General features: G+C 37.2%; 1 protein-coding gene across 2 annotated transcripts; it reads right to left on the reverse strand.

Annotated features, from left to right (window-relative positions):
* Positions 1-281: 281 nt before the first annotated feature.
* Positions 282-26327, reverse strand: RLIM (ring finger protein, LIM domain interacting). 2 transcript variants are annotated; one of them, XM_010592710.3, is made up of 5 exons: positions 26136-26327; positions 24250-24313; positions 9822-10013; positions 8823-8906; positions 282-7212 (listed from the first exon to the last, which is right to left on the reverse strand). In XM_010592710.3, the coding sequence occupies exons 3-5, from the start codon at positions 9988-9990 to the stop codon at positions 5636-5638; spliced, it is 1830 nt and encodes a 609-aa protein (XP_010591012.1). In that variant the 5' UTR covers positions 9991-10013; positions 24250-24313; positions 26136-26327; the 3' UTR covers positions 282-5635. The 2 variants fall into 2 exon arrangements, with proteins under 2 accessions (XP_010591012.1, XP_003412765.1); XM_003412717.4 differs by lacking the exon at positions 24250-24313.
* Between the last annotated feature and the right edge of the window lie 1270 nt (positions 26328-27597).

Consider the following 27597-nt stretch of genomic DNA (forward strand, 5'->3'; position numbering starts at 1 on the left):
TTAAAATGCATTTACATAAATCTTTTCAGAGTTCTTGTATTGGAATATGGTTTTTTATTTTACCACTCAAAGATAAAGCCATTAAACTACACATCACAGATAAAACAGATGTCATATCACATAAGCCAGTACCTGCCCAATCTTAGTAGTGAGGGGAATCAAAGTCAAGGTTGCACCATAATTCCACTTGATTCTAAAAATCAAATCTATTTGACATTGGTTTGAAGCAACAGAACCTTTATGAGATTCCCCCTTTAAAAGAAAAGCCCAAGGAGAGATAATCAAGCACAAATGATCACTTCATGCATTTTATTGATAGTCTATATTTTAAATCTGCAGTATGACATCTTACAGAGGGAAAAAGCTTCTTCCTAAAAGATAACTATTAATAATCAAACCAGCTTTAATATGACTGACCTTTCAAGGTCTTGTTTTTGCATTAAACAAATTTTAGCAGTTATAAAGCACTGTACAAAAAAGGAAAACTGGGTACATTCTCAAAATTTAATACAGGGCTTCCCAACCGGGAGTCTGCTGGATAGATACTGGAGAAGGGTGTTATGTTCAGGTTTAAATGGAAAGAAACTGAGAAACCAGATAAAGTAAGCCAACCAAATTCATGTCACTTTGTGCTCCTTTCCGCTTTTTTGAAAGTCTCTCCCAGAGGTCAGGAAGCCCTGGTATAACAATCACTTCAGTCTTTACAGAACATACATTTATGTGCTTCATGTTCAAAGATATAAAGGCAGCCTTTGTTACTGTTCTCCCTCCAAATCACTTCAGGTTCTTATAGGCTTCAGAAAGCTTTCCAAGATTGCTGCCTAGTTATTTAGATGAATCCAAGTAAACATTTATACCAAAGTAGCTGTTCCTGGGAGAAGATAAAACAGGCACATACATACATAACCAGGCCAACCTCGTACCTACTCAACTTGATACCTGATCACATGGCCCTGCATCTTTAAAAGCAGCACCAGGGACAAATGAAGCTATCAAGAAGTAAAATCCAAACACTGGACAGTTAAAACACATACAAATCAATTGTTAAAAGAGTATTAGTAAAGGGGCACTAAATAGAGTTAAGGCTGGGCAACTGGTTCAACCATACCTTGGAACTGAAATAATCTTCAAGATGAGAAACTGATAAACCTTGACATAATTAGGCACGGTGGTATGATGGGGTTAATTTTCACTGCATGTCTTTAAGATATCACTCAACCCAAGAGACAATAAAGCAGCTGTGGGTCTTCATTAAACAAATCATAATCAAACCAAATATCTCACTGTAAAGTGCTGGAGGGTATGCCTTTTTCCTTCAGAATTGATTCACAACACCTATATAGACATGATAAGAATCATAAAACTGATACAAACTGTCCTGTTATTATCCTGAGGGTTCTAACGCCTCAGTAACAGCTCTAGTACACGCTGTAGACTTTCAGATTCAAAGTTACTTAAATCAAGTGAGATCAATCACTTTTGGGGAAGATTAGATAGTGTTTTAGAAATATTCCAGTTAAGAAAAAGAATTTTTAAAGGGCAGGCACCAAACCCACAGCTTTTTAGTTGCTTATAAAAAATCTGACTGAAAAAATAAATGAAACACTAGTTCCTTGGACCTTGCGCTTTAACTTTTCAAATGAAGCATGTTATACTGATTTACATTTTCTAATGAGTCTTTCAAAAGCACATAATTTACTAGCTAACTCAATGAATTACAACAATGTAATTGAATATTAAACATACTGAAGAATTATACTGTACTTAAAAAAAAAAGCCTGACACTTTAACATGTGCCTTATCAATTTCATTACTAAGGTATAGAATACTTCAGAAAGTAGCAATCAGCATAGTCTTATAAGACAAGAATAAAAGTGCCCTGCAAACGTGGCTTCTATGTACTTAATATTGGTAATACACTTGACAGGGAAGCCAGTAAGGTAAAACTTAAAAAAAATAATAAAATAAGGCAGATTATGAATTTTTTTCGTTCACAAAAGAACAAAGGAGAAAAAGAGGGTGGGGGGATACATCCTCCGTCTTTAAAAGTATCAACGACAACCACAAGGCGCCACTGTATTCTAGCGAGCTGTTTAAAACGGCCCTTTAAGAGGCATTTTGCAACATTCACCTCCCTATCACATGGGTATTTTGGGAAATGACTGAAAGTCATGGCTAATGCTTGACCCACTTCATGTCATGGACATTTGGGAAGCAGGTGGTTAAGTACAAAGCATGTTAAGTGATAACCCTTCATAAATATAATTTCAGACACTGACACTATAGGAGAGAATACTTGGCATGAAAAGGACGTGTTTTCCCAGGGGGAATAAAAATCAATTACTTGAGGTAACACTAATAGCTAATGAGTTTCCTAATCTTTAAGTCTGGATGAACTCCAATAATGTTTTAAAAGAAATATATATGCATATGTATATATACATACATATATATACATATATATACACACACACACATATATACATACACACATGCTAAACGTGTTTGTTAACTGTACAATTATTACCCTACACTCCAACACTAATATGAACACTTTTCTCAATCCCCACATCCAATAACACCAATGAGGTATAACTAATGTGTTCTTTTTAGAGTAAATATTCCCAAATTAACAACATGGCTCATTTTGTCGTTCCGCTACACATAAGTCTGCAGACTTTGAACCTAACTTGTTCAATTGTTTCTAGTGCTAATAAATTTCAATCTTGTCAACTGCTTGGAGTTAAACAACAAAACACTTCGAATATTTCAGACTAGTGAGTGAATTTCTAAAAATATCGGAAATATTCAAGGAAATTCAGTTTTTAGTACTTTTCCCTATGCTTTACAATGTAATCTCCTAACATTGTTTTTCTTTATTATTAAGTACTACATGAAGTTCAAACTAAGTCTCAAAGACAGAACCTTTCTATAATGAAGAAAAAGTGCAAAGGTACAAAATGAAATGTAAAGTCTTTTCCAAGAAAATGTTCCCTCAACAGGTGTTTGGACGTTGGTGGGAAAAAAGATTTCTGTTCTCCATTGTACATCTGTCACCTATAAATGGCCTTGTCTTCAATGTCCACAACCCTAGTAAGTATATATTAGCCATGGACATTGCAAAACTAAAAAAAAATTAAGTAGCAAATTCCACTAAAGTACTTGTAAGCATTCTACACAATCCAATGGAAATTAATGAGTGCTAGAGAAAAAGGTGTCCACATGCACATGTCAAATATGTGCATTCTACTGAAAGCTATAAACTTAAAATCCTATTTCCAGTGTTTATGAATAACTTCAATATGTACATTCATAACCAACATTCTGCATGAGTTACCTCTTGCTTTAATACTTCACAAATGATTAATACATCTCGGGAGGTTAGGGAGGTACCTGTGGTCAATAACTTCCTTTTAGGCTTAGAATGTGCTGCAGTTGTTTATAAATTATTTAAAATGAACACCTCTTTAAAAATGGAACATTTTTTATCAAGAGGAAAATGGATTTGATTTTAGCCAATCAAGACTACCCTGCAGATCTGAGAACTGTAGATTACACCCCTAGGAAAGGAGACAAGGAGGCTCACAAATATAAAGGAACCCTGACTTTTACATGGACGATTTTTTAAAAAGATAAAATGTATTACATAAGCGCCATAAACAGTGAAATCTGCTTAATATTAAAAAAAATAAGTAAAGCTTTGTTTGGACATTATTTCCTTACAAGAGCAGTACATATCATTAGTAAACAACTACTGTATTTACAAGTTCATTTCCTTGATGCTTAGGTAGGACCAAAAGCCAGAGGAAAGAATAAGCTTTGAAAAAAATCTTTGCTGCTAAGTGATTAACATTTAAGGTAGCCAGATAACTTCTAAAGCACACTTGTTTATTTTGTAGAGTAACTGACTATCTCTGGTTAGTTAGCTCACTTTCTTAAAGGTCAAGGACGTGTTCAATCCCTCTTTGGGCCTCTTAGTTCTTTCCCAGAAAAACAAACATCTGCTCCACAGTCAGACTAATTCTAATCCCAACCAGCCTCAAAAGAGCTAAATTAGGCAAGAGTACTGAGGTTTTTCACAAATCTATTCTTACTACTAAGAAAACATTATAAAGTGCATGTCCCATGGAGAGTGAGCAGCATTCTTATCATATATGGGCAGCACAATTAAAATCTGAATTTCAAACAAACCAATCTCACTCACCTTCAACAAAGAGTGATAAAAATCCCTTCATTCTTCATCTGGTCTTTAAATATCAAGTATGCATTGGTACCTTAAATGATAAACCTCAAAAACTGCAAATTCGAAGATATACCTGTTAGCACACACATCTGTACTAACTTCAATTCTTATGTTAAAAGTGGTTTATAGTCCATTTCCTCCACTTTTTATTCCATTTTTCTGGGGGGGGGACAGACTTGTAAAAATATCAATTTAATTTGCACTATGTGTTACTGGTTTTTCTTAAACCAAAGCTCTGTCAAATCTGATCTTCTACTTCACCTACTTAAGTAGAATACTTTGTCAAATGACTGCTGATCTCACCTCATGAAAATTGTTCATGTATTTATTACTGTCTTCATGAAAAGTCTGAATTTTTCAGAGCAGAGTTCTTTACTCTCTCCATCTTTCATTTCCTGCCTAAATCCAAGTTAAAATACACTATTCCCATTGGTCTTTAATGCAGTTCAATCCTGCACTGTCCTTTCCTTTGCATGTCACAGTTAACTGTTCACATACATTAAATATTATTAGATATGTTCCGCTCTTGACATCTACACACTCACAAAAGCAGCTTTGTACTTTGTTTGGTGTGTTTTACTATGCTGGCTCACAAAAAGCAGTTTTCTCATTTCTAAGCATGATACTTTACAATTTTTAACGCATTAATACAACAGTGCATTGGAAAAAGTACTGAGCCTCTACAAAATAGCTTTACATTTTTAAACAAATGAATGTGATTTTTTTCACTTACACAAGCATAGGCTTTTTAATATTTCCACATGATAAATATCTCAGTTAAACTAAAAGCTCACTCTACAGTGTGCCACAAGTGATGGGCTTAGGAGACAGTTATACACTTAGAAGATCTTAACCTTAGTGTTATTTACACTGACATGTCCAATATCACCTAGAATGAAAGGTGAGCAAATGATATTCATGATATAGCTGGATTTGCATCAAACTGATAACTGGAAACAGTACAGCTTTAAGTAATTACTTATGAAATATGACTGTAACTTAGTCTAAACTGGGAATTTCCTTCGCCCCTCTCTCCTATGGCGTGGGAAACTTTAAAGATCAACATGAAACAGATACGAGCCACTGCGAAGGCAGATCTTTTAACAGAATAAGGGAGAAACAAGTTTATATGATAAATTATCAGTAATAGAGATGGTACTGATTCAACTGGTACTGAAATCAGATTTGTGGGCCCTAATACATTGCTTTTTAAACATTTCCTTTTATTCTGGAACAGAAATTGGAGAAAGGACAGTAATTCACTCCGAAAGCAATGACTCAATTCAGGTTGTTAATTTACATTTAAGCACCACTCAAAAAGTGGACATAAAGCATGTGATTCCTGTTTGCCCATCACTATACCAGCTACATAGCTGAGAGTTCGGATCTTAATTAAACAACGCTTTCTCTGTTACCAGAAGCTAAGACTGCTCTGCGACATATAGGACAGGTAGAATTCTCAGATAACCAGCGATCGATGCAGTGGACATGGTATTCATGGGAACAAGGTAGTTTACGAAGTTTGTTGCCTTCTGTATATTCTGTAATGCAAACACTACATGTTTTTAATGCATCGTTTTCACCAAAACTTCTCATTGCCAAGTTGTCAATTTGTTCTTTGGTGAGTCCTCTAGGCTGGTCATCATCCTCCTCATTTAAGAGGAAGAACTGAGCCAGACTAAGGAAGGGCAATGAGCCACTTTCATCAAATGTTACCGGGGCCCTATGTCGACCCTCTCGCCTGGCGCCTGAGGAGGAGCTTCCTTCATTACTGCCTTCAAACACCTCTGAGCTAGTTTCTGAACTTTCACCACTAGAACTGGAACTAGGACTAGAACTGGAACTAGGACTAGAACCAGAACTATTACCACCAGAACCCCCTCTTCCATCCCGTGACTCTGCCCTTTCCATGTTTCGACTTGGGACTGAGCCACCAGGCTCTGAATCAGTATCACTGTACATAAAGTAGCTTAACTCACCAAAACCTGTCATTATCTGCCTTAACATGGTCTGAATGGCAACAGATGTCGTTTCACTTAAGCCAGTATTTAAAATTCTACGAATGGGAATTCTGATGGTACTGACATAGGTTCTCACACCTGCCCGCTCGGAACGTGAAAACGTACGCCTAAAACCTCCTCGTTCACTTTCATAGGTGACAGTGTTGTTTGGTGTCTGAGACCTTGACCGAGTCCTGCTAGCTATGCTATCTCTCTGCCGATATTCTCCAGGACGAACTCTTCTCACTTGAAGATCAAGGACTATGGTTGGAGGTCTCTGTCCTGATCCTGTAGATTCACTATTGCCAGTTGTATCTGAAGAACCTGCTCCTTGAGAGGCATTTCTTGTTCCAGAAGCTGCAAAAAGACCCCTGCTCAGCAACTCAGGTCCAGTTATTTGCTGTCTCAATGTCACATGGTGCCGGGTTCTAGAACTTCCCTCAGTCTCATTTACCAAAGGATGTTCAAAAGTCTGAGATGAGATATTATGATGAGATCTCCTTGAAATTTCACTCATTGGATGCAAAGGTGACCTACTTCTTTCAGCTCTCGCTCTGGTTCTCCGATGGTCTGGACTTCTGCTTCTTGCCCTTCTCTGACCTCTGGTAGGTGGGACTTCTCCTGTTAATGCTTCACTTGAATTTCGTTCTAATCTAGATGGCCTCGCAGATGTTGATTCAGATCGCAGATTTTCTACTTGCCCTTGGCTGTTGTTTTCCATATTTTCTCCACCAGACCGTCTTGCAGATGGCTCATTTTCATTCTCTGGATTTTGGTTCCCATTATTACGGTTAACATTTATCTCTAAACTGAATCTGAAATCACCACTGTTTGGATTAGTCCGGCTCACTGCTCTCCAAGATTGGTTTCCTCTCTGCCCACTTCTTGTTGTATTTCCAGTTTGTCTGACAGAGTTAAGCCAGTCTATTATAGAGTCACCATTAGATACATCATCGGAGGAGTCTCCACCTGTTTAAAAAAAGGAGGGAGAGAGGAAAAAGGAACTACCAAAATTAGGACAATCATAAAATAGTGCTGTGAAACTTCGTATTAAAAGAAAAAAAAAAGAAAGTATCTGAACAGATTTCATGTTTACGGATTTTTGGTAAACTACACTCCATAGATCTGCGGGTAAAGACAAGAAAGTTTCGATTGCATTTGAAGAGCTATCAAATCCTATAGAAAATTAGAGAATCGTTTTTAAAAAGGGAATATAGTGGAAGTCTATTTTCAGTATTTTATCATATAGAGAGCCTTGAATATCACTTTGGGACTGTCAGAAGACAGTATTTTTTAGTCCACTAGCAAAATACTAATGCAATCAAACAAGGTAAATGGTACTTAAGGTATACCCATTGCGGTTGAGTTCGTTCTGACCCACAGTGACCCTATAAGACAGAGTAGAACCGCACCGTAGGATTTCCAAGGAGCGGTTGGTGGATCTGACCCGCTGGCCTTTCGGTTAGCAGTTGAGCTCTTAACCACTGCGCCACCAGGGTTCACTTAAGGTATCCCGTTGCTATCAAGTCGATTCCGATTCGTAGTGACCCTACAGGACAGAGTAGAACCGCCCCACAGAGGTTCCAAGGAGTGCCTGGTGCATTCGAACTGCCAACCTTTTGATTAGCTGCCACAGCACTTAACCACTACACCACCAAGGTTTCCTCACTTAAGGTACAGTGCTAGTATTTTAGTTCAAATCACATTTTTGGTCAAATTTTGTTAGTTTACATTACTTCTTCTAGGCTTTTAAGTGTCTTTGATAATACATAAGGTTGTTTCAGCCACTGTAAAATATAAACAAGGTTTATAGGTTTAAAAGTATTTGAATACTTCTTAATGCTACCAAGACTTTAAATTGACATGAAATTGAAGATCAGACCAAATAAAGAGTCTGAACCCAGCATAGTACATATAATGGCATGTTTAGGAACCAAACTGTTATCAATCATAACCTCTTAGGTTATACAGTCAAATTCCCTAGTTCTCACTGGGAGAGAAATACCAGACCTGAGGCTGAGCAGGATTTCTCAACAGCAGGGCTCTTGTCATTTTGAGCCAGTTAATTCTTTGTTGTGAGGACTATGCTGTGCATTATAGGATGTTTAGCAGCATCCCTGGCCTCTTACCCACTAGATGCCAATAGTACCCCTCCAGTTATGTCAACCAAAAATGTCTCCAGACACTGCCAAATGTCCCCTGGGGGATAAAGTTGTAACCTGTTGATAACCAGTGGGTTAGAGTATGCAGCGTTTCTTTTTGCTGCTGAGGAAGTCACGTGTATACATTGAAGGAATAGTTCAGTAAGTAGGAAATTTAAGTGGGGTGGAAAACCACAAACAACAGCAACAACAACAAAATCACATTTAAATGGGCCATTTCTCACTACGTCTCAATACAAACAACCCAAAGGTGAAGTGAAACAAAAACATATTGACATTCTCACCAAATATCAAGTAAACTGCTTTTCATGAAAAGTTACTTAATTTGCACCATATCTGAATAAATCTTTGGTGGACATTTACTACTATAAAGTTCCTTATCCATCCCATCCTCTACCCCCCAAAATGAAACTATACCTCTATTTTCGTCTGAGTTTTGTGGTGGTGGTCCCTCTTTAATTTGTTGTAGTCTTCTCAGCAACTCTTCCTCAGTACTTTCACCTGAAAGAAGTTTAAAAATGTTTGCCAAATTACGAATGAAAACCAGCAACTCTTAACCCTCTCATATAAAAACCAAGGAGTAGCAACTTGGGTAGAACTCACTTCTTTGGGAACATGATATTACAACTTATACAAGTTTCTTTTCAGTTCACAAAGTGCTTTTGCATACAATATCTAATTTTAAAAAGATGTAATTCTGGGTAGACATTGTTAACTGCATTTCAAAGTGAGGAAAATGAGACTGACTTCTCAGAAGCCACACCTGAATAAGCAGCAGAGCCAGACCTCCTCCAACTCAGGCATTCTGATTCAACTCTGGTACTGTTGGCTCAAAATGCACTCCCTCTCATAAGAGTCATGCTAAAACCTTACCTTTTAAAATTCAAGCAATCACCCAAAGGTTAGCAGAATTAAATAGAAATGAGGAGGAAAAAAAGACAGTGAGTTTTAACTGGATCAGATGGGACCTAAAGGGGTAAAAGAGAATACGAAGCACAAAGTTCTGTATAGTTGACAATTTCATCCTGGAGAATCATAATTGGGACATATTCAGGGAATCAGGAATGACATAAAATAGGGTAAGTCTGTCTAGGAAGTAAAGTTTCCGTTAGCTATTCCGCACCTGGACCCATGTCTAATAAGTAAAACAAACAACAAAATGTTCAGCTCTATTCTTTTCAATTTAATTCAATGAAAATTCATAATATAATTCATAATTTAAAAATCTCTCCAATATAGGGTAATTTGAAATATAAGTGAATAGAATTATGTAGTAAGTATAGCAGTAAATACCCTTTCATATCCCTTGTATTAAAATTGTATTTCATAATGGCTAAAGATTTTTAAAACGGCTTCAAGTATTTTTAGAAAGTCAGTAACTTGCATACATAAATCCTTAAATTACAAGAAGCATACCTGGGGTGCCTAGCAAATTGTTATCCCTCATAAGCCTATAATCTTCTTCACTCAGGTTATTTACAAATTGATAGAAAGCTTCTTCCCGATCCAATCGGTCCATCTGACTTCTGCGCTGTGCTGCAGACTGATCACCACTTCCTTTATCATTGGAATCTGAGTTTTCCATCTTATGAACAAGTGGAAAATTATCTAAAAGGAGAAAGGAGACCACCAATCTTGAAAAGAGAATAGTCAGTATGCATCGTACATAACAGTTTTAATTATGTGAAAACCCAGAATGCAGGTCAAGATATGGATTTTAAGACCACAAATGAATGAAATTTCATGACATAAAAACTCTCGAAAAAGCACTGTTATACTAGGAAAAGACTAAACCACTGGTAGGCAAACTATAGCTCAGACCAAATCCAGCCCTACTTTTATTCTCTTCCAATCTAAGAATGTTTTTCACACTTTTAAAGGGTTAAAAAAAGAGTATTTTGTGACATGTGAAAATTTTATGAAACTCAAATTTCAGCGTCCATAGTTTTATTTCAATGCAGCCACACATTTATTTACATATCATCTATGGCTACTTTTGTGCTACAATGGCAGAGTTGAGTTGTTGCAAAAGAGACTGTACGTGGCACTCTCATTGCTTTGCACTGCTGCAGTGATGTAGTTATAATTTGACAGCGCTGAGTGCCATAAGTATTACCATACTGTGACATTTATTTTATCACCAATACATACTCATCATGTCAAAAGGAAAGTGGACTTTGAATATCATACTTAAAGGTACAGTGTTATTTTGACACCACCACATGGCAAAGAATTGTGTTTATTATGCAATGACACTGCAACTGTGCTAAAGTAGTAAATATACATTGACATCACCAGACTAAGCACTCATTACAATATTCTCAACTCATAGGGCAGCTACGGTCTGAAAAATCAGGAAATTTAAATGAAATAGCTCTTTACAAAGTATTTTTTTCTAAAAATATTGACAATAAGGCTTCAACCAAATTAAATTTCTAAGCAACTTTTGTTAGCTAAGCAAGGAAAGCCATTTATCAACGGTAAGTTAAACTTTTAATTGCAGGAGCTGAAAAAATGTGTCCAGAAAAAATACATTTAAGATTAGCTTTTCAGTGAGTATAGCTGCTCAAAAAGTTGAGGATGTTGGGAGCAACATCAATAACCAACTGAAAAACAAGGCAAATTATTTTGAATGGTTTTTCTTGGTTTTTGACGAGTCAATAAATGCTACCAATACTGTTTTTTTAATTCAAGGAGTTTGAAGTGACTAAGTTAGCAGTCCCCATGGAACAACTTTATGTGAGAACATTTTCAAAGAAGCTGAGAGAACACCAATTCAGTACAATCTGAAGTGGAATCTGTAAAGATGTGTTACAACTGAGATGGTGGTAAAAATGTATAGAGTGGAAAAAGACAAATTTATAAAGATTGTGAAAATGTAAGGTGTCTGAAGCCTACGGTCATTCATTATTATATTCATCAGCAAGTACTCTGCAGAAAATATTTAATCTATCATGTTCCTGAACCAGTAACCACTCACTCTGGAGACTTAACCATCATCAGTTCTGTAAATAGCCTTCAAAATATAATCTGAATATCCTGATTTGCCCTACCACACAGCAGTTTCATGGCTTATCAGTGGTAGTTTTATAGTGATTTTTTTGGTGCTCAGGGCCAAGACTGAATTTTTTTTTCCAAAAAGAACTGTCCTCAATTACTATTTTTAAACACTCAATGGCTTGGGAAATTAGCTTTTGCTGCAGACTTGATGTTTCTTAATGTATTCAACCTAAAATTACAAGGCAAAATAGTGCTTATATATGCTAAACTTAGACCGCATTAAGGTAATTTCAACAATAATGTTTTAATCATAAGTAATGTCAAGCTGCTTTGTACATTTCCTGTGCTGTCAAAGAAATAAGATCTCCATTCTCACACAAATGTGCAGCAGAAACGTTTTCTGAGCTCAAGCTACAGTTACAGCAGTATTTTTTGAAACTCTATGCAGTGCAAAGGAAATTTCCATGCCTCAAAATTAATTTAACTGTGCAACTGCTGAAAGCGACAACTCTGCAATGTAATGATATGCTAAAAGGCAAATATCAAGAGAACAACCTAACAGAATTCTATAAATGCCTTCTAAGGAATGAATATGTTTCATTAAAAGCATATGCTTGTGGACTGGTATTAGTCTCTGGCAACACCTATATGTGTGCTAAGGTATTTTCAAAGATGAAATATGTAAAACTTCAAGTCAGCATTAATATATGAACACTGGCAAATGATTCTGATGATAAGGAACACTAACTTGGGACTCCAATTAAGTGAAATATTATCCCTCTCAAAAAAGAATGCCATTCTTCTCACTAGTTGATCTGTATTAAAAAGCAAAGTACTCAATTAATACTACAGTTTGAATTTTGTTAATAAAAACTTGGTGAAATTTGATTTCTCTCTTTTTATAGAACACTCTCAATTTTTGCCTTTCGGCTCAGAAAAAAAGCCTAAAATACTTACTATCTGGCCTTTTACGGAAAGTTTGCCAACCTTGCTTTAGGTAATACATAAAATCAGCCCAAAATTCTTAATTATCATTCACTATTTGTATGGCTTTAAGGAAATTACAATACTGGCAGGTTTCCATATATTTGCATTTAATTACACAAATAAAAAGCAATGGTAAAGAATCTAAAATAAGACTCAAAAAAATTTCATTCACTAATCCTTTCCTTTCCCACTGATTCACCTTATTTAAGTTCACATCAACATAATATAAACTTAATTCTATGGACATAAGAAAATGTGATTTATGGAAAAGAGGTAGTCTTGATTGGTGCTAGGATTTAACTCCCCACACATGCCCACACACAACACACGAAGTACCAGAATGCTCATAAGACAATACTAAAGAGAAAATAAAAACCCTCTTTCAGATACAAAAAACGAATGTGCCAAACTCCGCCTCCCTGCTAAGCCTAAACAAATTTTAGTGTAGACATGGGCACACCTAGATCCCTAGTCTATTCTCTTTACATCATCATTCTTAGAACTATTCTATCATTGTTTAAACTAATAAGATGACTATGTCAAGAAAAAGGAAGGGAGGAGACTAACATATTTGGACAAAGTTTCCTACTCTCATTAAAAAAAGGAAAGAAACCAGTTGCTGCTGAGTCAGTTCTGACTCATGGTGACCCCATGGGTGTCAGAGTAAAACTGTACTCCACAGGGTTTTCAACAACTGATTTTTCTGAAGTAGATTGCTAGGCCTTTCTTCCAAGGTACCTCTCTCTGGGTGGACATATTCCCGGCAAAACCAATCCACTTACTTTGCCCCACTCTGCCCTACAATGTACCTTGTGCTTTACTACCCTCATACTTCTGCTCATGCTGTTCCCTCAGCCCCTTCTTAGTACCTCTCTAAAGACTCTTTAAAGTTTTAAAAAGCAAAGATGTCTTTTGTTTACCAAGCCATGGCCTTTTAATTGCCTCATATGCATTCAAAAGTTGGAAAATGAAAAAGGAAGATAGAAGAACTGATGTGTTCAAACTGTGGTGTTAGCAAAGAATATTGAATATACCATGGACTGCCAGAAAAATGAACAAATCAGTCTTAGAAGAAATACAACCAGTGTTTCTTAGAAGAGAGGATGGTAAAACCTTTGCTTGATTACTCTGAACACATCATCAGGAAAGGCCAATTGCTACAAAAGGACCTCATGTTTGGTAGACAGCCAACAAAAATGAGGGAAACTCTCAATGAAATGGATTAACACAATAGCTGCAACAATGGACTCAAACATAGCAAGGATCATGAAGATGGTGCAGGATGGGGCAAGGTTTTGTTCTGTTATACATAAGGTCACCATGAGTTGGAGCTAACTTGGCAACAACTAGCAACGTTTAACTCAACCTTCAAGGTTCAATGAAATCTCACAGCTTAAGAAGCTATTACTATCCAGATAGCACATTTTCCATCCATTTCTGCATACTGCATTTGTTTGTGGCACTATTAGTGGCACTTCTTGCCTTACATGCTCTTCTATATTTTTGAAGTGCATGTGTCTTTTCTTCCCAAGTAGCTCTCCTTAGGGAAAGACCCAGAATTATAGTCTTTTAAACTCCCTTGCACGTTATGTTTAAATGACAACCAAAATTCACTGAATGAATGAGAATATTGAGTTTATTTCCCTTAATAACCTGTCTAAAGCAGCACTGTCCAATAGAAATAAAATGCAAACTACATATGTAATTTTAATTTTTAAATAGCAACGTTAAGTTTGAAAAAAGGGTGAAGTTAATTCTAAGAATATTTTATTTACCCAACACAATCAAAATATTACCATTTTGACCTGCTACCAGTATAAATTATCAAGATGCCTTATATTCGTTTTTAATACTGTCTTCAAAATCTGATGTGTATTTTATACTTACAGCACAACTCAACTCAGATGCTACATTTTCAACCATTAATGTGAAATGAACTCCTACCAAAACAATTGTGTTTAATGGAAAAATATTTTACACTGCTTCAGTGTTCTATTAAAATTTGATAAAATCAAAAACTCAGTTCCACTAGCCACATTTCAAGTGTCCAATAGCCACACGTGGCTAGTGGCTACCATATTGGACAGAAGAGCTTTAAAGCATTTGTTTGTAAGGTAGAGAAGTCCCACACACGGAGTTCTGAAGTGTTCCCAATATACTGTTTTTGTTCTATAAACCTATTAATTATACGTTCAATTTATGTTCTTAGAAAATAAAGTAATAACATTGGATACTCTATAAATACACACAGGACAGATAATTCTTCCCTGTGCTCACCAATGAAGACCCACTCTTGACTTTTTGGAATTTCTGTAATTTCCTACACGTGAACTAGAGACAAAGCATTATACTTCTATTGAAAACTCTGCCAACACTGTCATTTTAGAGATTTTTTTAATCCTGAACAGCTTCTGCCTGATGAGCTTGGAGGAAGCTCCAAAATTCCATGCAAGAGTAATTTTTATTTTGGTTTAGTTTTTTTAATTCAGAATTTTAACAATAAGACATACTCACAAAGCAACATGTGAACAAATTTAAATTACTATTACTTCCATAATATGCTCCTCTCCTTTCTCTCTACCCTCCTTTTCTATACAGCAAAGAAAATATTTTCCCTACATGATATCCCTACAACACACTTATTTGTTACTTCTAAATTGCAACTGAACTGGCAAGGCTTCATTTAGTAGAACATATGTTGTTTTTGCTAAGGTAGAGGTTTCCATTAAGGAAGTAGTTTGTTCTTGTAGTTGGTTAGGAGACAGGGAGAGAAAAATCCAATTTCCTTCCCTACTTTTGCCCCAAGGCTCCATGCTGTCTGCTGTATTCTACACAGTCCCTGGGTGGCACAATCAGAGGGTTGACTACTAACTGAAAGGTTGGTGGTTGGAATCCACCCAGAAGTACCCTGGAAGAAAGACTAGTGATCTGCTTCTGAAAGGTCACAACTTTAAAAATCCTGTGGAGCACAATTCTACTCCGTACACGTGGGGTCGCCATGATTTGTAATCAACTCAATGGCAACTATTTTTTCTTTTTTTTTTTTGGCGTGGGGAGCGGAGGTCAAGAGATTTTAGCACTGGCAAGGCACCTCCAAACTATAGGGACATTTAAGGAATGAGTTAACCAAAGAGGGCCCCTGAACTTGTGGTAATTCTATTTTGAAAACAAATAATGAATGCAAGCAACATCTTTAAAATGCCTTGTAAAATAATCTTACTCTCACAGACCTAATGAATCTAGTCTCATTTTATGCAGCCCTTCACTATCTAGGAAACCCTGGTGGCGTAGTGGTTAAGTGCTATGGCTGCTAACCAAGAGATCGGCAGTTCAAATCCTGCAGGCGCTCCTTGGAAACTCTATGGGGCAGTTCTACTCTGTCCTATAGGGTCGCTATGAGTCCCAATCAACTCAATGGCAGTGGGTTTGGCAGTGGGTTCACTATCTAAGTGGTATAAATGAAGAAATGTAATAAATCTAAACCACGAGTTCTTCTCCTGGTAGATGTAATGCTAGTATTGTAAGATAAGTGAAAATGAGTATTTTAAAGGTTAAAGCATACCAGATACCAAGGGATCACAGTCCAAATAACCTCTTTTGGTATGAAAATATTAAGGACAAAATGTTAATATATTATGTATAAAATATTAGGGTCTCCAGATTCTACTCTATGATGAATAACACTGCGGTAGATTTCCAGTTTAACTATTACAAGGAAAAAAAAGACTCCCCACACACCTCTGACCTCCTTCAATGTCATTATGAAAGAAAAAAATCTTAAATCTACTTAGTTATTTTACTCTCAATTATAATATTCATGTAGCATAAGTCAGAAGTTTTGGATTATGATTAACATCAGCCACTTTTAAACTTAAATGTTTCTAAGAAAAGCCTATCAATAAAAAACAATCTAAGAGAACATATAATTGCTCTTAAATAACTCAGGCCTCTCCCTAGTTATATGCAATACTCACCATCCTATATTTATACAGACCTTTCACCTATATTTAAGCCTCACAACAATCCTATTAAGTAGGAATCCCCACCTCTACTTTACAGATGAGAAACAAGCAAAGAGAGGAAGTGATTTACCAAGTCCATGTGGCTCGTAAGAGGAAAAAGCCAGTAATTAAATACAGGTCTCCTGATTCCAAATCTAGTGAACTAGCCACTAAACTACAATTGCCTCCTAATATAATATAACCCAAGACTATATACTTTAAAATACATTCCTTCAACACCAATAGGCACGTCTGAACTATTCAACCTCACTATGAGCTTTTTGGAGCCCTGGTGGCACAGTGGTTAAGAGTTCAGGCTGCTAACCAAAAGGCTGGCACTTCAAATCCACCAGCTGCTCCTTCTAAACCCTCTGGGGCAGCTCTACTTTGTCCCATAAGGTCACGATCGGTCAGAATCGACGCGACAGCAACGATTTTAACGGGTATGAGCTTTTTGTATCATGCTCACTCCTTTTACGAAAACTTCCAAAATGGCACAAACACCTTTTATAAGCAGGATGAATCCATGAGGACTTATTTTTAAATGTCAACTCAATATAAAAAAAAAAAATACAGTCACCCCTTGAAGAAACAATGTATTGTATTAGCCTCATTTCTCTGAGTACTACGTGCCAGTATATCCAAATCCATTCCTGAAAGCAAGCAGCCAAATTAGAAATTCTGCCCAGTTGTTTCTGGGGAAGAAAAACCAGTAAAAACACTTGAGATTTAATTATAATTAGGTAATTTAAAACACAGATTTTAATCACCTTGAGAATTTAAAAGCATTGTTAGTGATCTTCATTTCTTACAGTCACTATTATGTTAATATAAATTATGCACACTGCAAATGTTTTGACCACTGCTAAAAGCAGTATTACATTTAATTCTCCTGATCCATGTATGGAAACCCCGGTGCCATAGTGGTTAAGTGCTACAGCTGCTAACCAAAGGCTTGGCAGTTCGAATCCACCAGGCGCTCCTTGGAAACTCTATGGGGCAGTTCTACCCTGTTCTATAGGGTAGTTCTACCCTGTTCTATAGGGTCACTATGAGTCAGAATCGAATGGATGGCACTGGGTTGGGTTTGGTGTTTGGTTTAATCCATGTATGTCAATCTTTTAAAAATGTAATTTTGTTATGGGATTATAGCAAGTCACTTAAAATACTATTGCTCAATATTAATGGTTCAGGCCACCTGGTGCTAAGTATAAGCATGCATATTAATTATATTTGATGGACACACTGCATCATAGACCCAATTAGGGAGGCATAAAGCATCAGCATAGACTGTTAATAAAACCGACTTTATAAAACTGAATTCTAAAACATCATATCAAATGCTTGTGTGTATCTATTTAAAAAATAAGCAAAAACTCTACTACAAAAAGACAAATAACCCAATTAAAAAATGGGCAAAGGATATGAACAGACACTTCACTAAAGAAGACATTCAGGTAGCTAACAGGTACAGGAGGAAATGCTCACAATCATTAGCCATTGGAAAAATGCAAGTGAAAACTACAATGAGATTCCATCTTATTCCAACAAGGCTGGCATTAACCCAAAAAATACAAAATAATAAATATTGGAGAGATTGTGGAGAGACTGGAACACTTATACACTGCTGGTGGGAATGTAAAATGGTATAACCACTTTGGAAATTGCTTTGGCGCTTCCTTAAAAAACTAGAAATACCATACGATCCAGCAATCCCACTCCTTGGAATATATCCCAGAGAAATAAGAGCCTTTATATGAACAGATATATGCACACCCATGTTCACTGCAGCACTGTTTAGAACAGCAAAAAGATGGAAGCAACCAAGGTGCCCATCAACGGATGAATGGATAAACAAATTATGGTATATTCAACACAATGGAATACTACGCATCGATAAAGAACAGTGATGAATCTGTGAAACATTTCATAATACGGAGGAATCTGGAACGCATTACGCTGAGTGAAATTAGTCAGTTGCAAAAGGATAAATAGTGTATGAGACCACTATAAGAACTCGAGAAATAGTTTAAACACAGAAGAATATATTCTTTGATGGTTACAAGAGTGGGGAGGGAGGGAAAGGGGTTTTCACTGATTAGATAGTAGATAAGAACTACTTTTTTTTTTTTTGCAAGTGAAGGGAAAGACCACACACAACACAGGAGAGGTCAGCACAACTGGACTAAACCAAAAGCAAAGAAGTTTCCTGAATAAACTGAACACTTTGAAGGCCAGCATGGCAGGGGTGGGGGTTTGGGGACCATGGTTTCAGGGGAACTCTAGGTCAATTGGCATAATAAAATCTAGTAAGAAAACATTCTGCATCCCACTTTGGAGAGTGGCGTCTAGCTAGCAAGCGGCCATCTAAGATGCATCAATTGGTTTCAACCCACTTTTGGCAAAGGAGAATAAAGAACATCAAAGACAATGTAATTATGAGCCCAAGAGACAGAAAGGGCCACATAAACCAGAGACTACATCGGCCTGAGACCAGAAGAACTAGATGGTGCCCGGCTACAACCGATGACTGCCCTGAGAGGGAACACAACAGAGAACCCCTAAGGGAGCAGGTGAGCAGTAGGATGCAGACCTCAAATGCTCGTAAAAAGACCAGACTTAATGGCTGCACTGAGACTAGATGGACCCCAGGGGGTCATGGTCCCCAGACCTTCTGTTAGCCCAAGACTGGAACTATTCCCAAAGCCAACTCTTCAGACAGGTATTCGACTGGACTATGGGATAGAAAATGATACCGGCAAGGTGTACCTAAATTTTTATACGAGAGACTGACTTGATTTATAAACTTTCACTTAAAGCACAATAAACATTAAAAAAAGTCACATGTATTAAATACGGAAGAAATAACCTCTTTAGGCAAAAAAAAAGGGAGGAGTAAAGAATCAAGGTAACATCAACCAACCACTCAAGCATCCTGTCCATTTTCAACTTTCACATATGTTCATCCAAGCTTCAAACTCAATGTTCTAAAGCAGAACATGTCAATTAAAAAAAAAAATCATAGATTCAATATAAAAATGTTACACTAAAAAGAGGACAAACACCTGTTTGCAATAGAGCTTCTTTAAGAACCTCCTAAAGGAGATAAGAATTAATGTCATTCGATCCTTGTCAATAAAGCAAAGAAAACTGTTAGCTCAATAATATCGTCATCAAAATAAAAAGTACTTAATACAGTTTAAAAAAGTTAAATCACAAAGAACTGCTGAATTTGAGGTCAGCATATAAAATGCTATCATATATGTAGACACCAAAAGTGTTGGATTCTTCAAATATGGAATGTTTAAAATTTTTGGCATTTGTTGCATAAAGACAAAAGTTTATTAGTGGTTACCAGGGGCTGAGGGGAAGAGAAATATAGAGTTATCACTTAAGGCGGTACTGAGTTTTTCTCTAGGGGGATGAAAAACATTTGACCATGGATAGTGGTGATGCTAGCACAATATGGTTAATGTAATTAATGTCACTTAAAAATGGATATCTTGTTATATATAATTTACCACAATAAAAAAATGACTGATGAACAACATGCATGAACTCTGAGATCATGCTAAGCGAAACAAATCAATCAGAAGAGACCACATATTTTACGATTCCATTTAAATAAAATGTCCAGAATAGGCAAATCTATGGAAAGTAGATTAGTGGTTGTTTAGGTTTGGTGTGCTGGAGGAAGCAGGAGGTGGCTGCTAAAGGGTTCAGGTTTTCTTTTGGGGATGATGAAAGTGTTCTAAAGTTGATTATGGTGATGGTTGCACAACTCTATAAATATGCTAAAAACCACTGAATGATACAGCTTAATGGGTAAACTGTAATTACATCTCAATCTAGTTGTTACCAAAAAAAAGATGGCATTTTCAACAAATAAAAGTTTGATAACAACCAGATAGCTTTTTAACTCCATACATGGGTTAAAAAAAAAAACCACTGCCGTCGAATCATGGAATTCAGCTCTGTGAAAAAGAAAAAACAGGAAGTATTGGGTTCTACTCTTGGCCATAACATTAAACAGCTATGTCAATTTGGGCAATTCACTCAACAACCCCTTATGCCTTAGGAGCTCCATCAATATTAGAGGATAGGATTAAATCATCTACAAGGTATCTTCCAGTTCTATTGAATCTGTGACTGCGAATAAGATATAATCCAGGTCACATTACAGTATTACATATGAAAAATAAAGTTTAAGAAACAAAATGAAAAAATAGGATGTAAACTTAGAAGATGTGATTTTCTTTTCTCACTGCCATTTCTTTCATTATGTACTATATCTCCTTTTTCCTGCCTATCTTACCTTTTTTAGAAGAAAAATATACAACATTCTTCTTTAAAAAAAAAAAAACAGGGCAGGGTTGCTGTTACACTGCCTTTCCTTACTGTATAAGATACCTCTCACCCATCACACAGGATGCTACCAAAGCATCCACCACTGCTGATGCTATTTTAACAATAAGAGATTAGCCTCGCTTATAATTCTTCTATCTTTACCACTTAGAAGGGGACAAAAAAAAAGGCTCAGAAATAGTCCTCAGGGGTGTAATCTCTTGGCAGGAGATCTACTTACTTACAGCTAAAAAATACTACAACCTCCAAAACAGTTAAAAACAAAGGAGTATTAAGGATGTCAACAAATGAAAAGACAGAAAACCATGCATGCCAAATGCTGCCAATTAATAGAATCAAGTTAGTATAAAAAAGGAAACCATTATGATGACATTTCATCTCACTCATGTACTTTAATTTTGACTGTGGATTTAATCTTCAATTACTCACTTCATATTCTTTTATTATTGAGCTACATCACTAAATTAGAATTATCCACTAACTCAATTTTGACCTACTTCTCTCATCATTCCCAAGAAGTACAAAAAGACTCAAAAATCCGAAAGGTTCATGTGTTTATAAAAGCAAAATACCAAACCAAACTCGCTGCCATCGAGTTGATTCCAACTCATAGAGATCCTCTGGTACAGAGCAGAACTGCTACGTAGGGTTTTCAAGGAGTGGCTGGTGGATTTGAACTGCGGGCCTTTTGGTTAGCAGCCATAGCTTTTAACCACTGCACCACCAGGGCTCCAAAAGCAAAACGGTTTATGTAAAATCACTAATTACTAGCAATGTTAGTGTTCACCAATTACTAAACTACACTATTTTAAGGAATAAGAGTTTTCCATAAAAAAATAGCTTCTGTAAAAAGAGTGAAGCCAATTTTAAAAAATAAAACCACTTGACCAGAAATTACTAGCAATGTGTTCAGCAATTACCAAACTACACTATTTTAAGGACATAAGAGTTTCCCATCAAAAAATAACTTTCGTTAAGAGTGAAGCCAATTTGAAAAAGTAAAACCACTTGACCAAAAACACGTATCTTTGACAATGTTGTATCATTTGAGGAAAACAGTTTTGTATTTAAGTTCAACCATACTGACAGTTCTTCTTGAACCAGTGTTCCTATAAAGAAGTGTTATCATAAGTGGTCATACATCCCTGGTTTGTGCAGAACAGTAATGGTTTATACCTGTTACCCTGGAGTAATTATTAATATGACCCCCTTTCACACTCAAAAATGTCCATACGGATAATTTATAAGGTCACCTTAGTTACAAGTAACACCGAAGGGAACTTTGATCAATAAAAAATGAAAACCATAGAAATGTGAACTACTTTCCTTCTATAGTCAAATGGAGATCAAGAGGAAAGGGACATTCTTCATTCCAGAAAAAATTTAAAATACTGTAACACAATTATTTCCTTCCCCCCATGGAAAAGTATCATGCTAACCACCAAGTACCGTTACAATGTAAAAAGTTAAGCCCAATTTTTAGTTGCAAAATTGTTGCAAGAGGTCCAAGAATCTATATAGACACCAAATGCTGTCTACACTTTCCTCACGCATGCATACGTAGGTACTATTATGACACAGTCACTGCAACACGGGGCTCTAACATAGCAACAATTGTAAGGGTGGCACAGGACTGGGACAGTGATTCGTTCTGTTGTACACAGGGCTGCTATGAGTTGGAACTGACTCGACAGCACCTAACAACATTATGACTAATGAAATTAAAACTTGGGTCGGAGCACTAAAATATGAGAAAATATATAGCAAAAACATCAGCTACGTATCTCAGGAGGAAAACCACACATTCAAAAGTGTATTCTCAAACTGTTCAAAATTGCCAAGTCTTTTATATTAAATACCTCAACTGATGAAAGGAAAAATAAACTGCTTGTTTACCTGGGAAACTTCCACATTCAAAGAAACAATGAGGGAAAAAATGGACACAGAAGTATTATACTGCTTTCTCACACTGGTTATCAAAACTTCAAGGGATTATGTAAACTGGATAATTTTTTAAATCGATGGGCCATAAGGGTCTGGATCTTTGTGTTACACAGAAATGTTAAGGAACTGGACTTACAAAAGAAAAACATGTCCCCATCTTAGGCAATGGCTCAAAATTCTAGTACCTCATTGGTCTGGGTTTGACAGAAGACTTTTCACTTTCTAATTGTTAACCACTCTATGGTCAATCAAGGGACCAAAAGGCTAGTCAGTGATTTGCACTAATTTTCCAAACCACAAGTGCTAAGGAAAATGTAATGTACATATTATAATTCTATAAATGCAGATGTCCCATTTGACCTACTGTATTTTAAGGCCTCCCATGTTCACTAATCTGAGAGAATATCCATCCATCCAGCCTACCAAATCTAGATACCATTTGATTATTAAGCCATTTCTTAAAACCAGTTCTGATTTTAAATTAAGTTTATCAAATTATATCAAGAGTACTAATGGCTGAAACAGGAACTGTAAAAGACAAAAAAAGGGTGGAGGGATAATTGCTAGATCGGTCTCACTTGTTTCATAAAGATTTTAAGTGTTAACAAAAGTTTTTGATGCAACATAACCTACAGATTTATTACAATCTTTGTAATTTCATTTCTATTGTATTCCCTATCTAATAAGAGAACAACCAAATCTAGAGGCATTAAAGTTTAGGGACTTCAGCATCAGACAGACCTGAGTTAAAATGTGGGGCCACCATTTACTTATTAGCTATTTAACTGAGGACAAATTACTTAACCTTTTCTGAGTCTGTTTTCTCTACAGAACCGTTAATATACTCATGTGGCTTTAAGGATTATATAATAATACATGCAAAGCACAGGGCCTAGAACATAACCATCCAATAAAAGCTAGATATGAACGCAGGCTTGGAACAATCCAGGTTTCCACCTGTTGTCCAGGCATAATTATTAATAATGTCCCTTTTGCTCTTTAAAGTGTCCTGGTTAGGGCAATAAACTATGTGGTTACCTTAACCATGATGATGATGATGATGATGATGCAAATAATTAGTACTAATTAGATTATACATTATGACTTTTTGTATCTTGAAGAGAAAAAAAATCAAGCACCACACAAAAATAATATAAGATTATATTCCTGTAAGATAGTCTACTGATAATTCATTTATTCAATGAACACTTAAAACACTATTTTATTTATTCATACCCATCTCATTTCAGCAATGACTTAGGCAGCAATTTTCCTTTTGGTCTTTCTGTACTATACAAACTTCAGACATTATTTAAAAAAGGGAAAAAAATCACAGATAAAGCAATGGTGATTTCCAGCTACACAGAACATTACCCTTTGAATTCCCAGTGAAAAGTACCCCTTCTCATCATGAAGAATGCCCAACACCAACTAACATGTATCAATGAGCCCATCCAATTACAGGGCCTACAAAACATAACAATAAATATTTTTAAACATGCATTCTACACATAAATCATCAGGAGACGCAACAAAAAATAAATTACCTGACTGTTATGACATAGTATTGAAATACAATAAACTGGATTTTAGTTTTCTTCACTCTCTGCTCTAGAAAAAAAAAGAATCCATTATTCTTCCTCTTTTATAAGATACACATTTTCTTTGTAATAGACACATCCTAAAAAAAATACACATACCTATGCATTTTAGTTACAAATACACCATAACCCAACCTAATTCAATATTAATATTGGGATATCTGGGTAGACTCAGAAGGTCAGAGGGAACCAGGAGTTAGACTTAAGATTGCCCTTAAAGGCTGAGAGTCCATATACCTTTTAACACAAGCTTGCTTAAAATATGCCTTTCCTTATCAGACCAGTAATTATTTGCAGATTCAGATAGTCACTTTCAAGGACTTACTCAGGACATTACACCAGCCTAAGGTAGGAACTAAAGTATTAAAAATAATACTTTATTTTCAGGACATCTTAGGCTAAAGAATGTTTGAAAACGTTTTCTCAATCACTGAAGAGTGTCCTAAAACCATATTTTTAAAAAGGTTTAGACTGGTCTTCCTGGGTATTTAATCTATTTTTACAATTTAGAAAACTGTCTTTTGGTGGGGGGGGGGGCTATAATTATGCTTGCCTGCTCTCAAGTCATCCAGGACAGAGGGATAATATGAGTTATTTTGTCTTTAATCATGAAGCGTCAAAGAAAGATTTGTGTAGTTCGTTTAGTATTTCTCCCTCACTTCAATCATCCAAAACCACAGCGGTTAACTCTAATTCAGGAAATGTGGGCTTCTTATTTCCAGAAAAAAAAAAAGATATATATTATATATATATATACACATACAGTGGGGCCTTGCAAACGGTGGATGACATTCTGATGTAATAACAAGCAAGGCCCTGCTAGGCCTCAGATTCCCGGGCTAACCTGTGGAATAAGTACGGTGAAACTGTCTAGGGAAGGAACGTGGCTGTCTCCTCCATCTTGAAATTAATCAGCATAAGGGAAAAAGGGACTGAGTATTCAGGAAGCAGAAGCCCAACCGGTTAATACTAGTTAGTAAGCTATGGCGTACGTGGCAGGTACCGCCCGCAGAAGACGAGACCCTTTGGCCTTTTTTTTTTTTTAATGGGGAGGGGTTGGGTTGTTGGCGGACTGAACGGAAATTAACTTAAAATAATTTGTCCCAATTCCTACCCCAACCTAGGGAAAAACAACAAACACGCAACGGCTTTTCCCTCCCTTTTGGGGGATCCTTCCAGTGATTTCAGGCAAAGGACACGCCAGGGTTTTCAATTCGAACAAGGAAGTAAGCTACATTTGCCCCAGATCCTAAGGGAAGATGTCATCGTGACCCCAGGGGGCGCTTAATGGGCAGTGTCCTACAGGAAAGCTCAACATGGGGTTTTGAAAAATGTAAATCCTGGGAAATCTAAAGATCCAAGAGTTCCCAGTATCTGAGAGCGGCCTGATTTTTTTTTTCCTTTTCCCATACCCAAGCCGGCCATGTAGAGGGCGGAGAGGTGAGGGGAAGCCTCTAGAGAAGAGAAAGGAGAAAAACCTGGGATGATAAAAGATTCTCACGCCTGAGGTCAACACTCGGAAACTGCCGGCCCCAAATTCCTAAGACTTTGGAGGGTCCCGGCTGCGGCACGCGCGGCCACCAAGAGGAAGTACTACCCACCTCCTTCCCCTTCTTCAAAGCACCCATCGACTATACCACTCAACTAAAATGGCAGCGGCGACTACGCCACGAAGCCCCCCGCAGGAACGGGCCCTGGGGTTCGGAGGCGGCACTGAGCTTCTATCACGACGCACCACTCAGGCCATTTTGAGAAAACGCGGCAGCAGTAGCTCCGCGGTCTTCCTCTTGCTCTACATCCATTTCTCACGGGATTCCCAAGTCTTCACTTACTCGGTTTTAGTGTCAGGATCCGACTCGGTCGGTTCGGCCTCCGCCGCCTAGGCTCCTTGCACCTCCCCTACCGCCGCTCTCAATCCCGCCTCCGATGAGTCGCTGGTTGAGACCCGCCTCTAGCCCAGCGCCTGCTCGGAGACGTTGCTCAGGCAGCCATTATCTTCCCCATTGTTACCAAGCAGCGACAGGAAACGACTGCCCACAACAGGAAGTGATGATGAAGCGTCCTACTCTGAGCCCCACTCCCAGCCTGCTAGCCAATCCCGGTCGATTCCTCGAAAATGCTTGGCGGGAGGAGGAGGGGGACCGCGGACGACGCGGCAAGGCAGGCCAAGGTTTGGAAAAGGAAAGCTGCTGTGACGCCCACATTGTGACAGGCCCCACCCTCCTCCGCCATTTTGAATTGTGGCTAGAAATTCGAGTCTGAGAATTGTGGGAACCTTCGCTTTCCCATTTTGGAAACTGAAGAACGTCACAATAAAGCCTTTCTGAGAGAACGAAACGTGATACTAGTCTAACCTAACATCAATTCATACAAATAGTCCAGACCAGTTCATACAGTATCTCACCTTTTATTATACATACTTACTGAGTGCCAGCTGTATGCCAAGCACTGTTGTAGGTGCTGAGGATACAGCAGAAATTAAAACCGACCAAAACCCCAGTTCTCATGGATCTTAATATTCTACTGGGGGGCAATAATAATAATAAATAACTAGATAAATAAATACAACGTTAAAAAACCAAACCCGTTGTGATCCGGTCAATTCCAACTCATAGCGACCCTACAGACAGAGAACTGGCTCAAGTGTGTCCAAGGAGCAGCTGGTGGATTCAAACTGCCTACCTTTTAGTTAGCAGCCAAGCTCCAGGGAGGAAAGAAAAAAAAAAAAGTGGGCAAGGGGGATAGGAGAGTGCCTGGTAGGGGCAAATAGGGGTTACAATTTAAAGAATGGTGAAGAAGTGGCCACTCCCAGAAGGTAACTCTGAAATATTTGAAAGAGGGCGGTGTTTGGAAATGGATGGGAAAATCTGATAAAGTTGGAATTTGTAAAACGACGGTTAGGGAAAGCCTTTCAGAGATAGCAATGCCTCAAGCCAGTTAGGGAACTAGCCACACAACATTCAATTACCATTTTCACAGTTCAAGGAAATCAACTTTACCCAAATTTTTAGGGTGGTGCTGCGTTTCTTTTTTCACCTTTTCCTCTTTTCCGTGTTTTCAGGTAACATTCCAGCTACACTGGCTTTTTTTACTAGACTTCCAACAAACTAAACTTGTTCACACCTCATCAATTTTACATGGGCTGGAATATTTTCCCTTCTTAACTTTGCTCCCATCATCCAGGCCTCTTGTTACCTCCCCAGAGATGCCTTCTCTAACTTCCCTATTTAAAATACTTTCCCCCATCCCCTTACCTACTACATTTTCTCTAAAGCACTTAATTTGAAAGTATAT

The sequence above is a fragment of the Loxodonta africana genome, chromosome X (assembly GCF_030014295.1).
Source record: "Loxodonta africana isolate mLoxAfr1 chromosome X, mLoxAfr1.hap2, whole genome shotgun sequence".
Taxonomy (NCBI): Eukaryota; Metazoa; Chordata; class Mammalia; order Proboscidea; family Elephantidae; genus Loxodonta; species Loxodonta africana.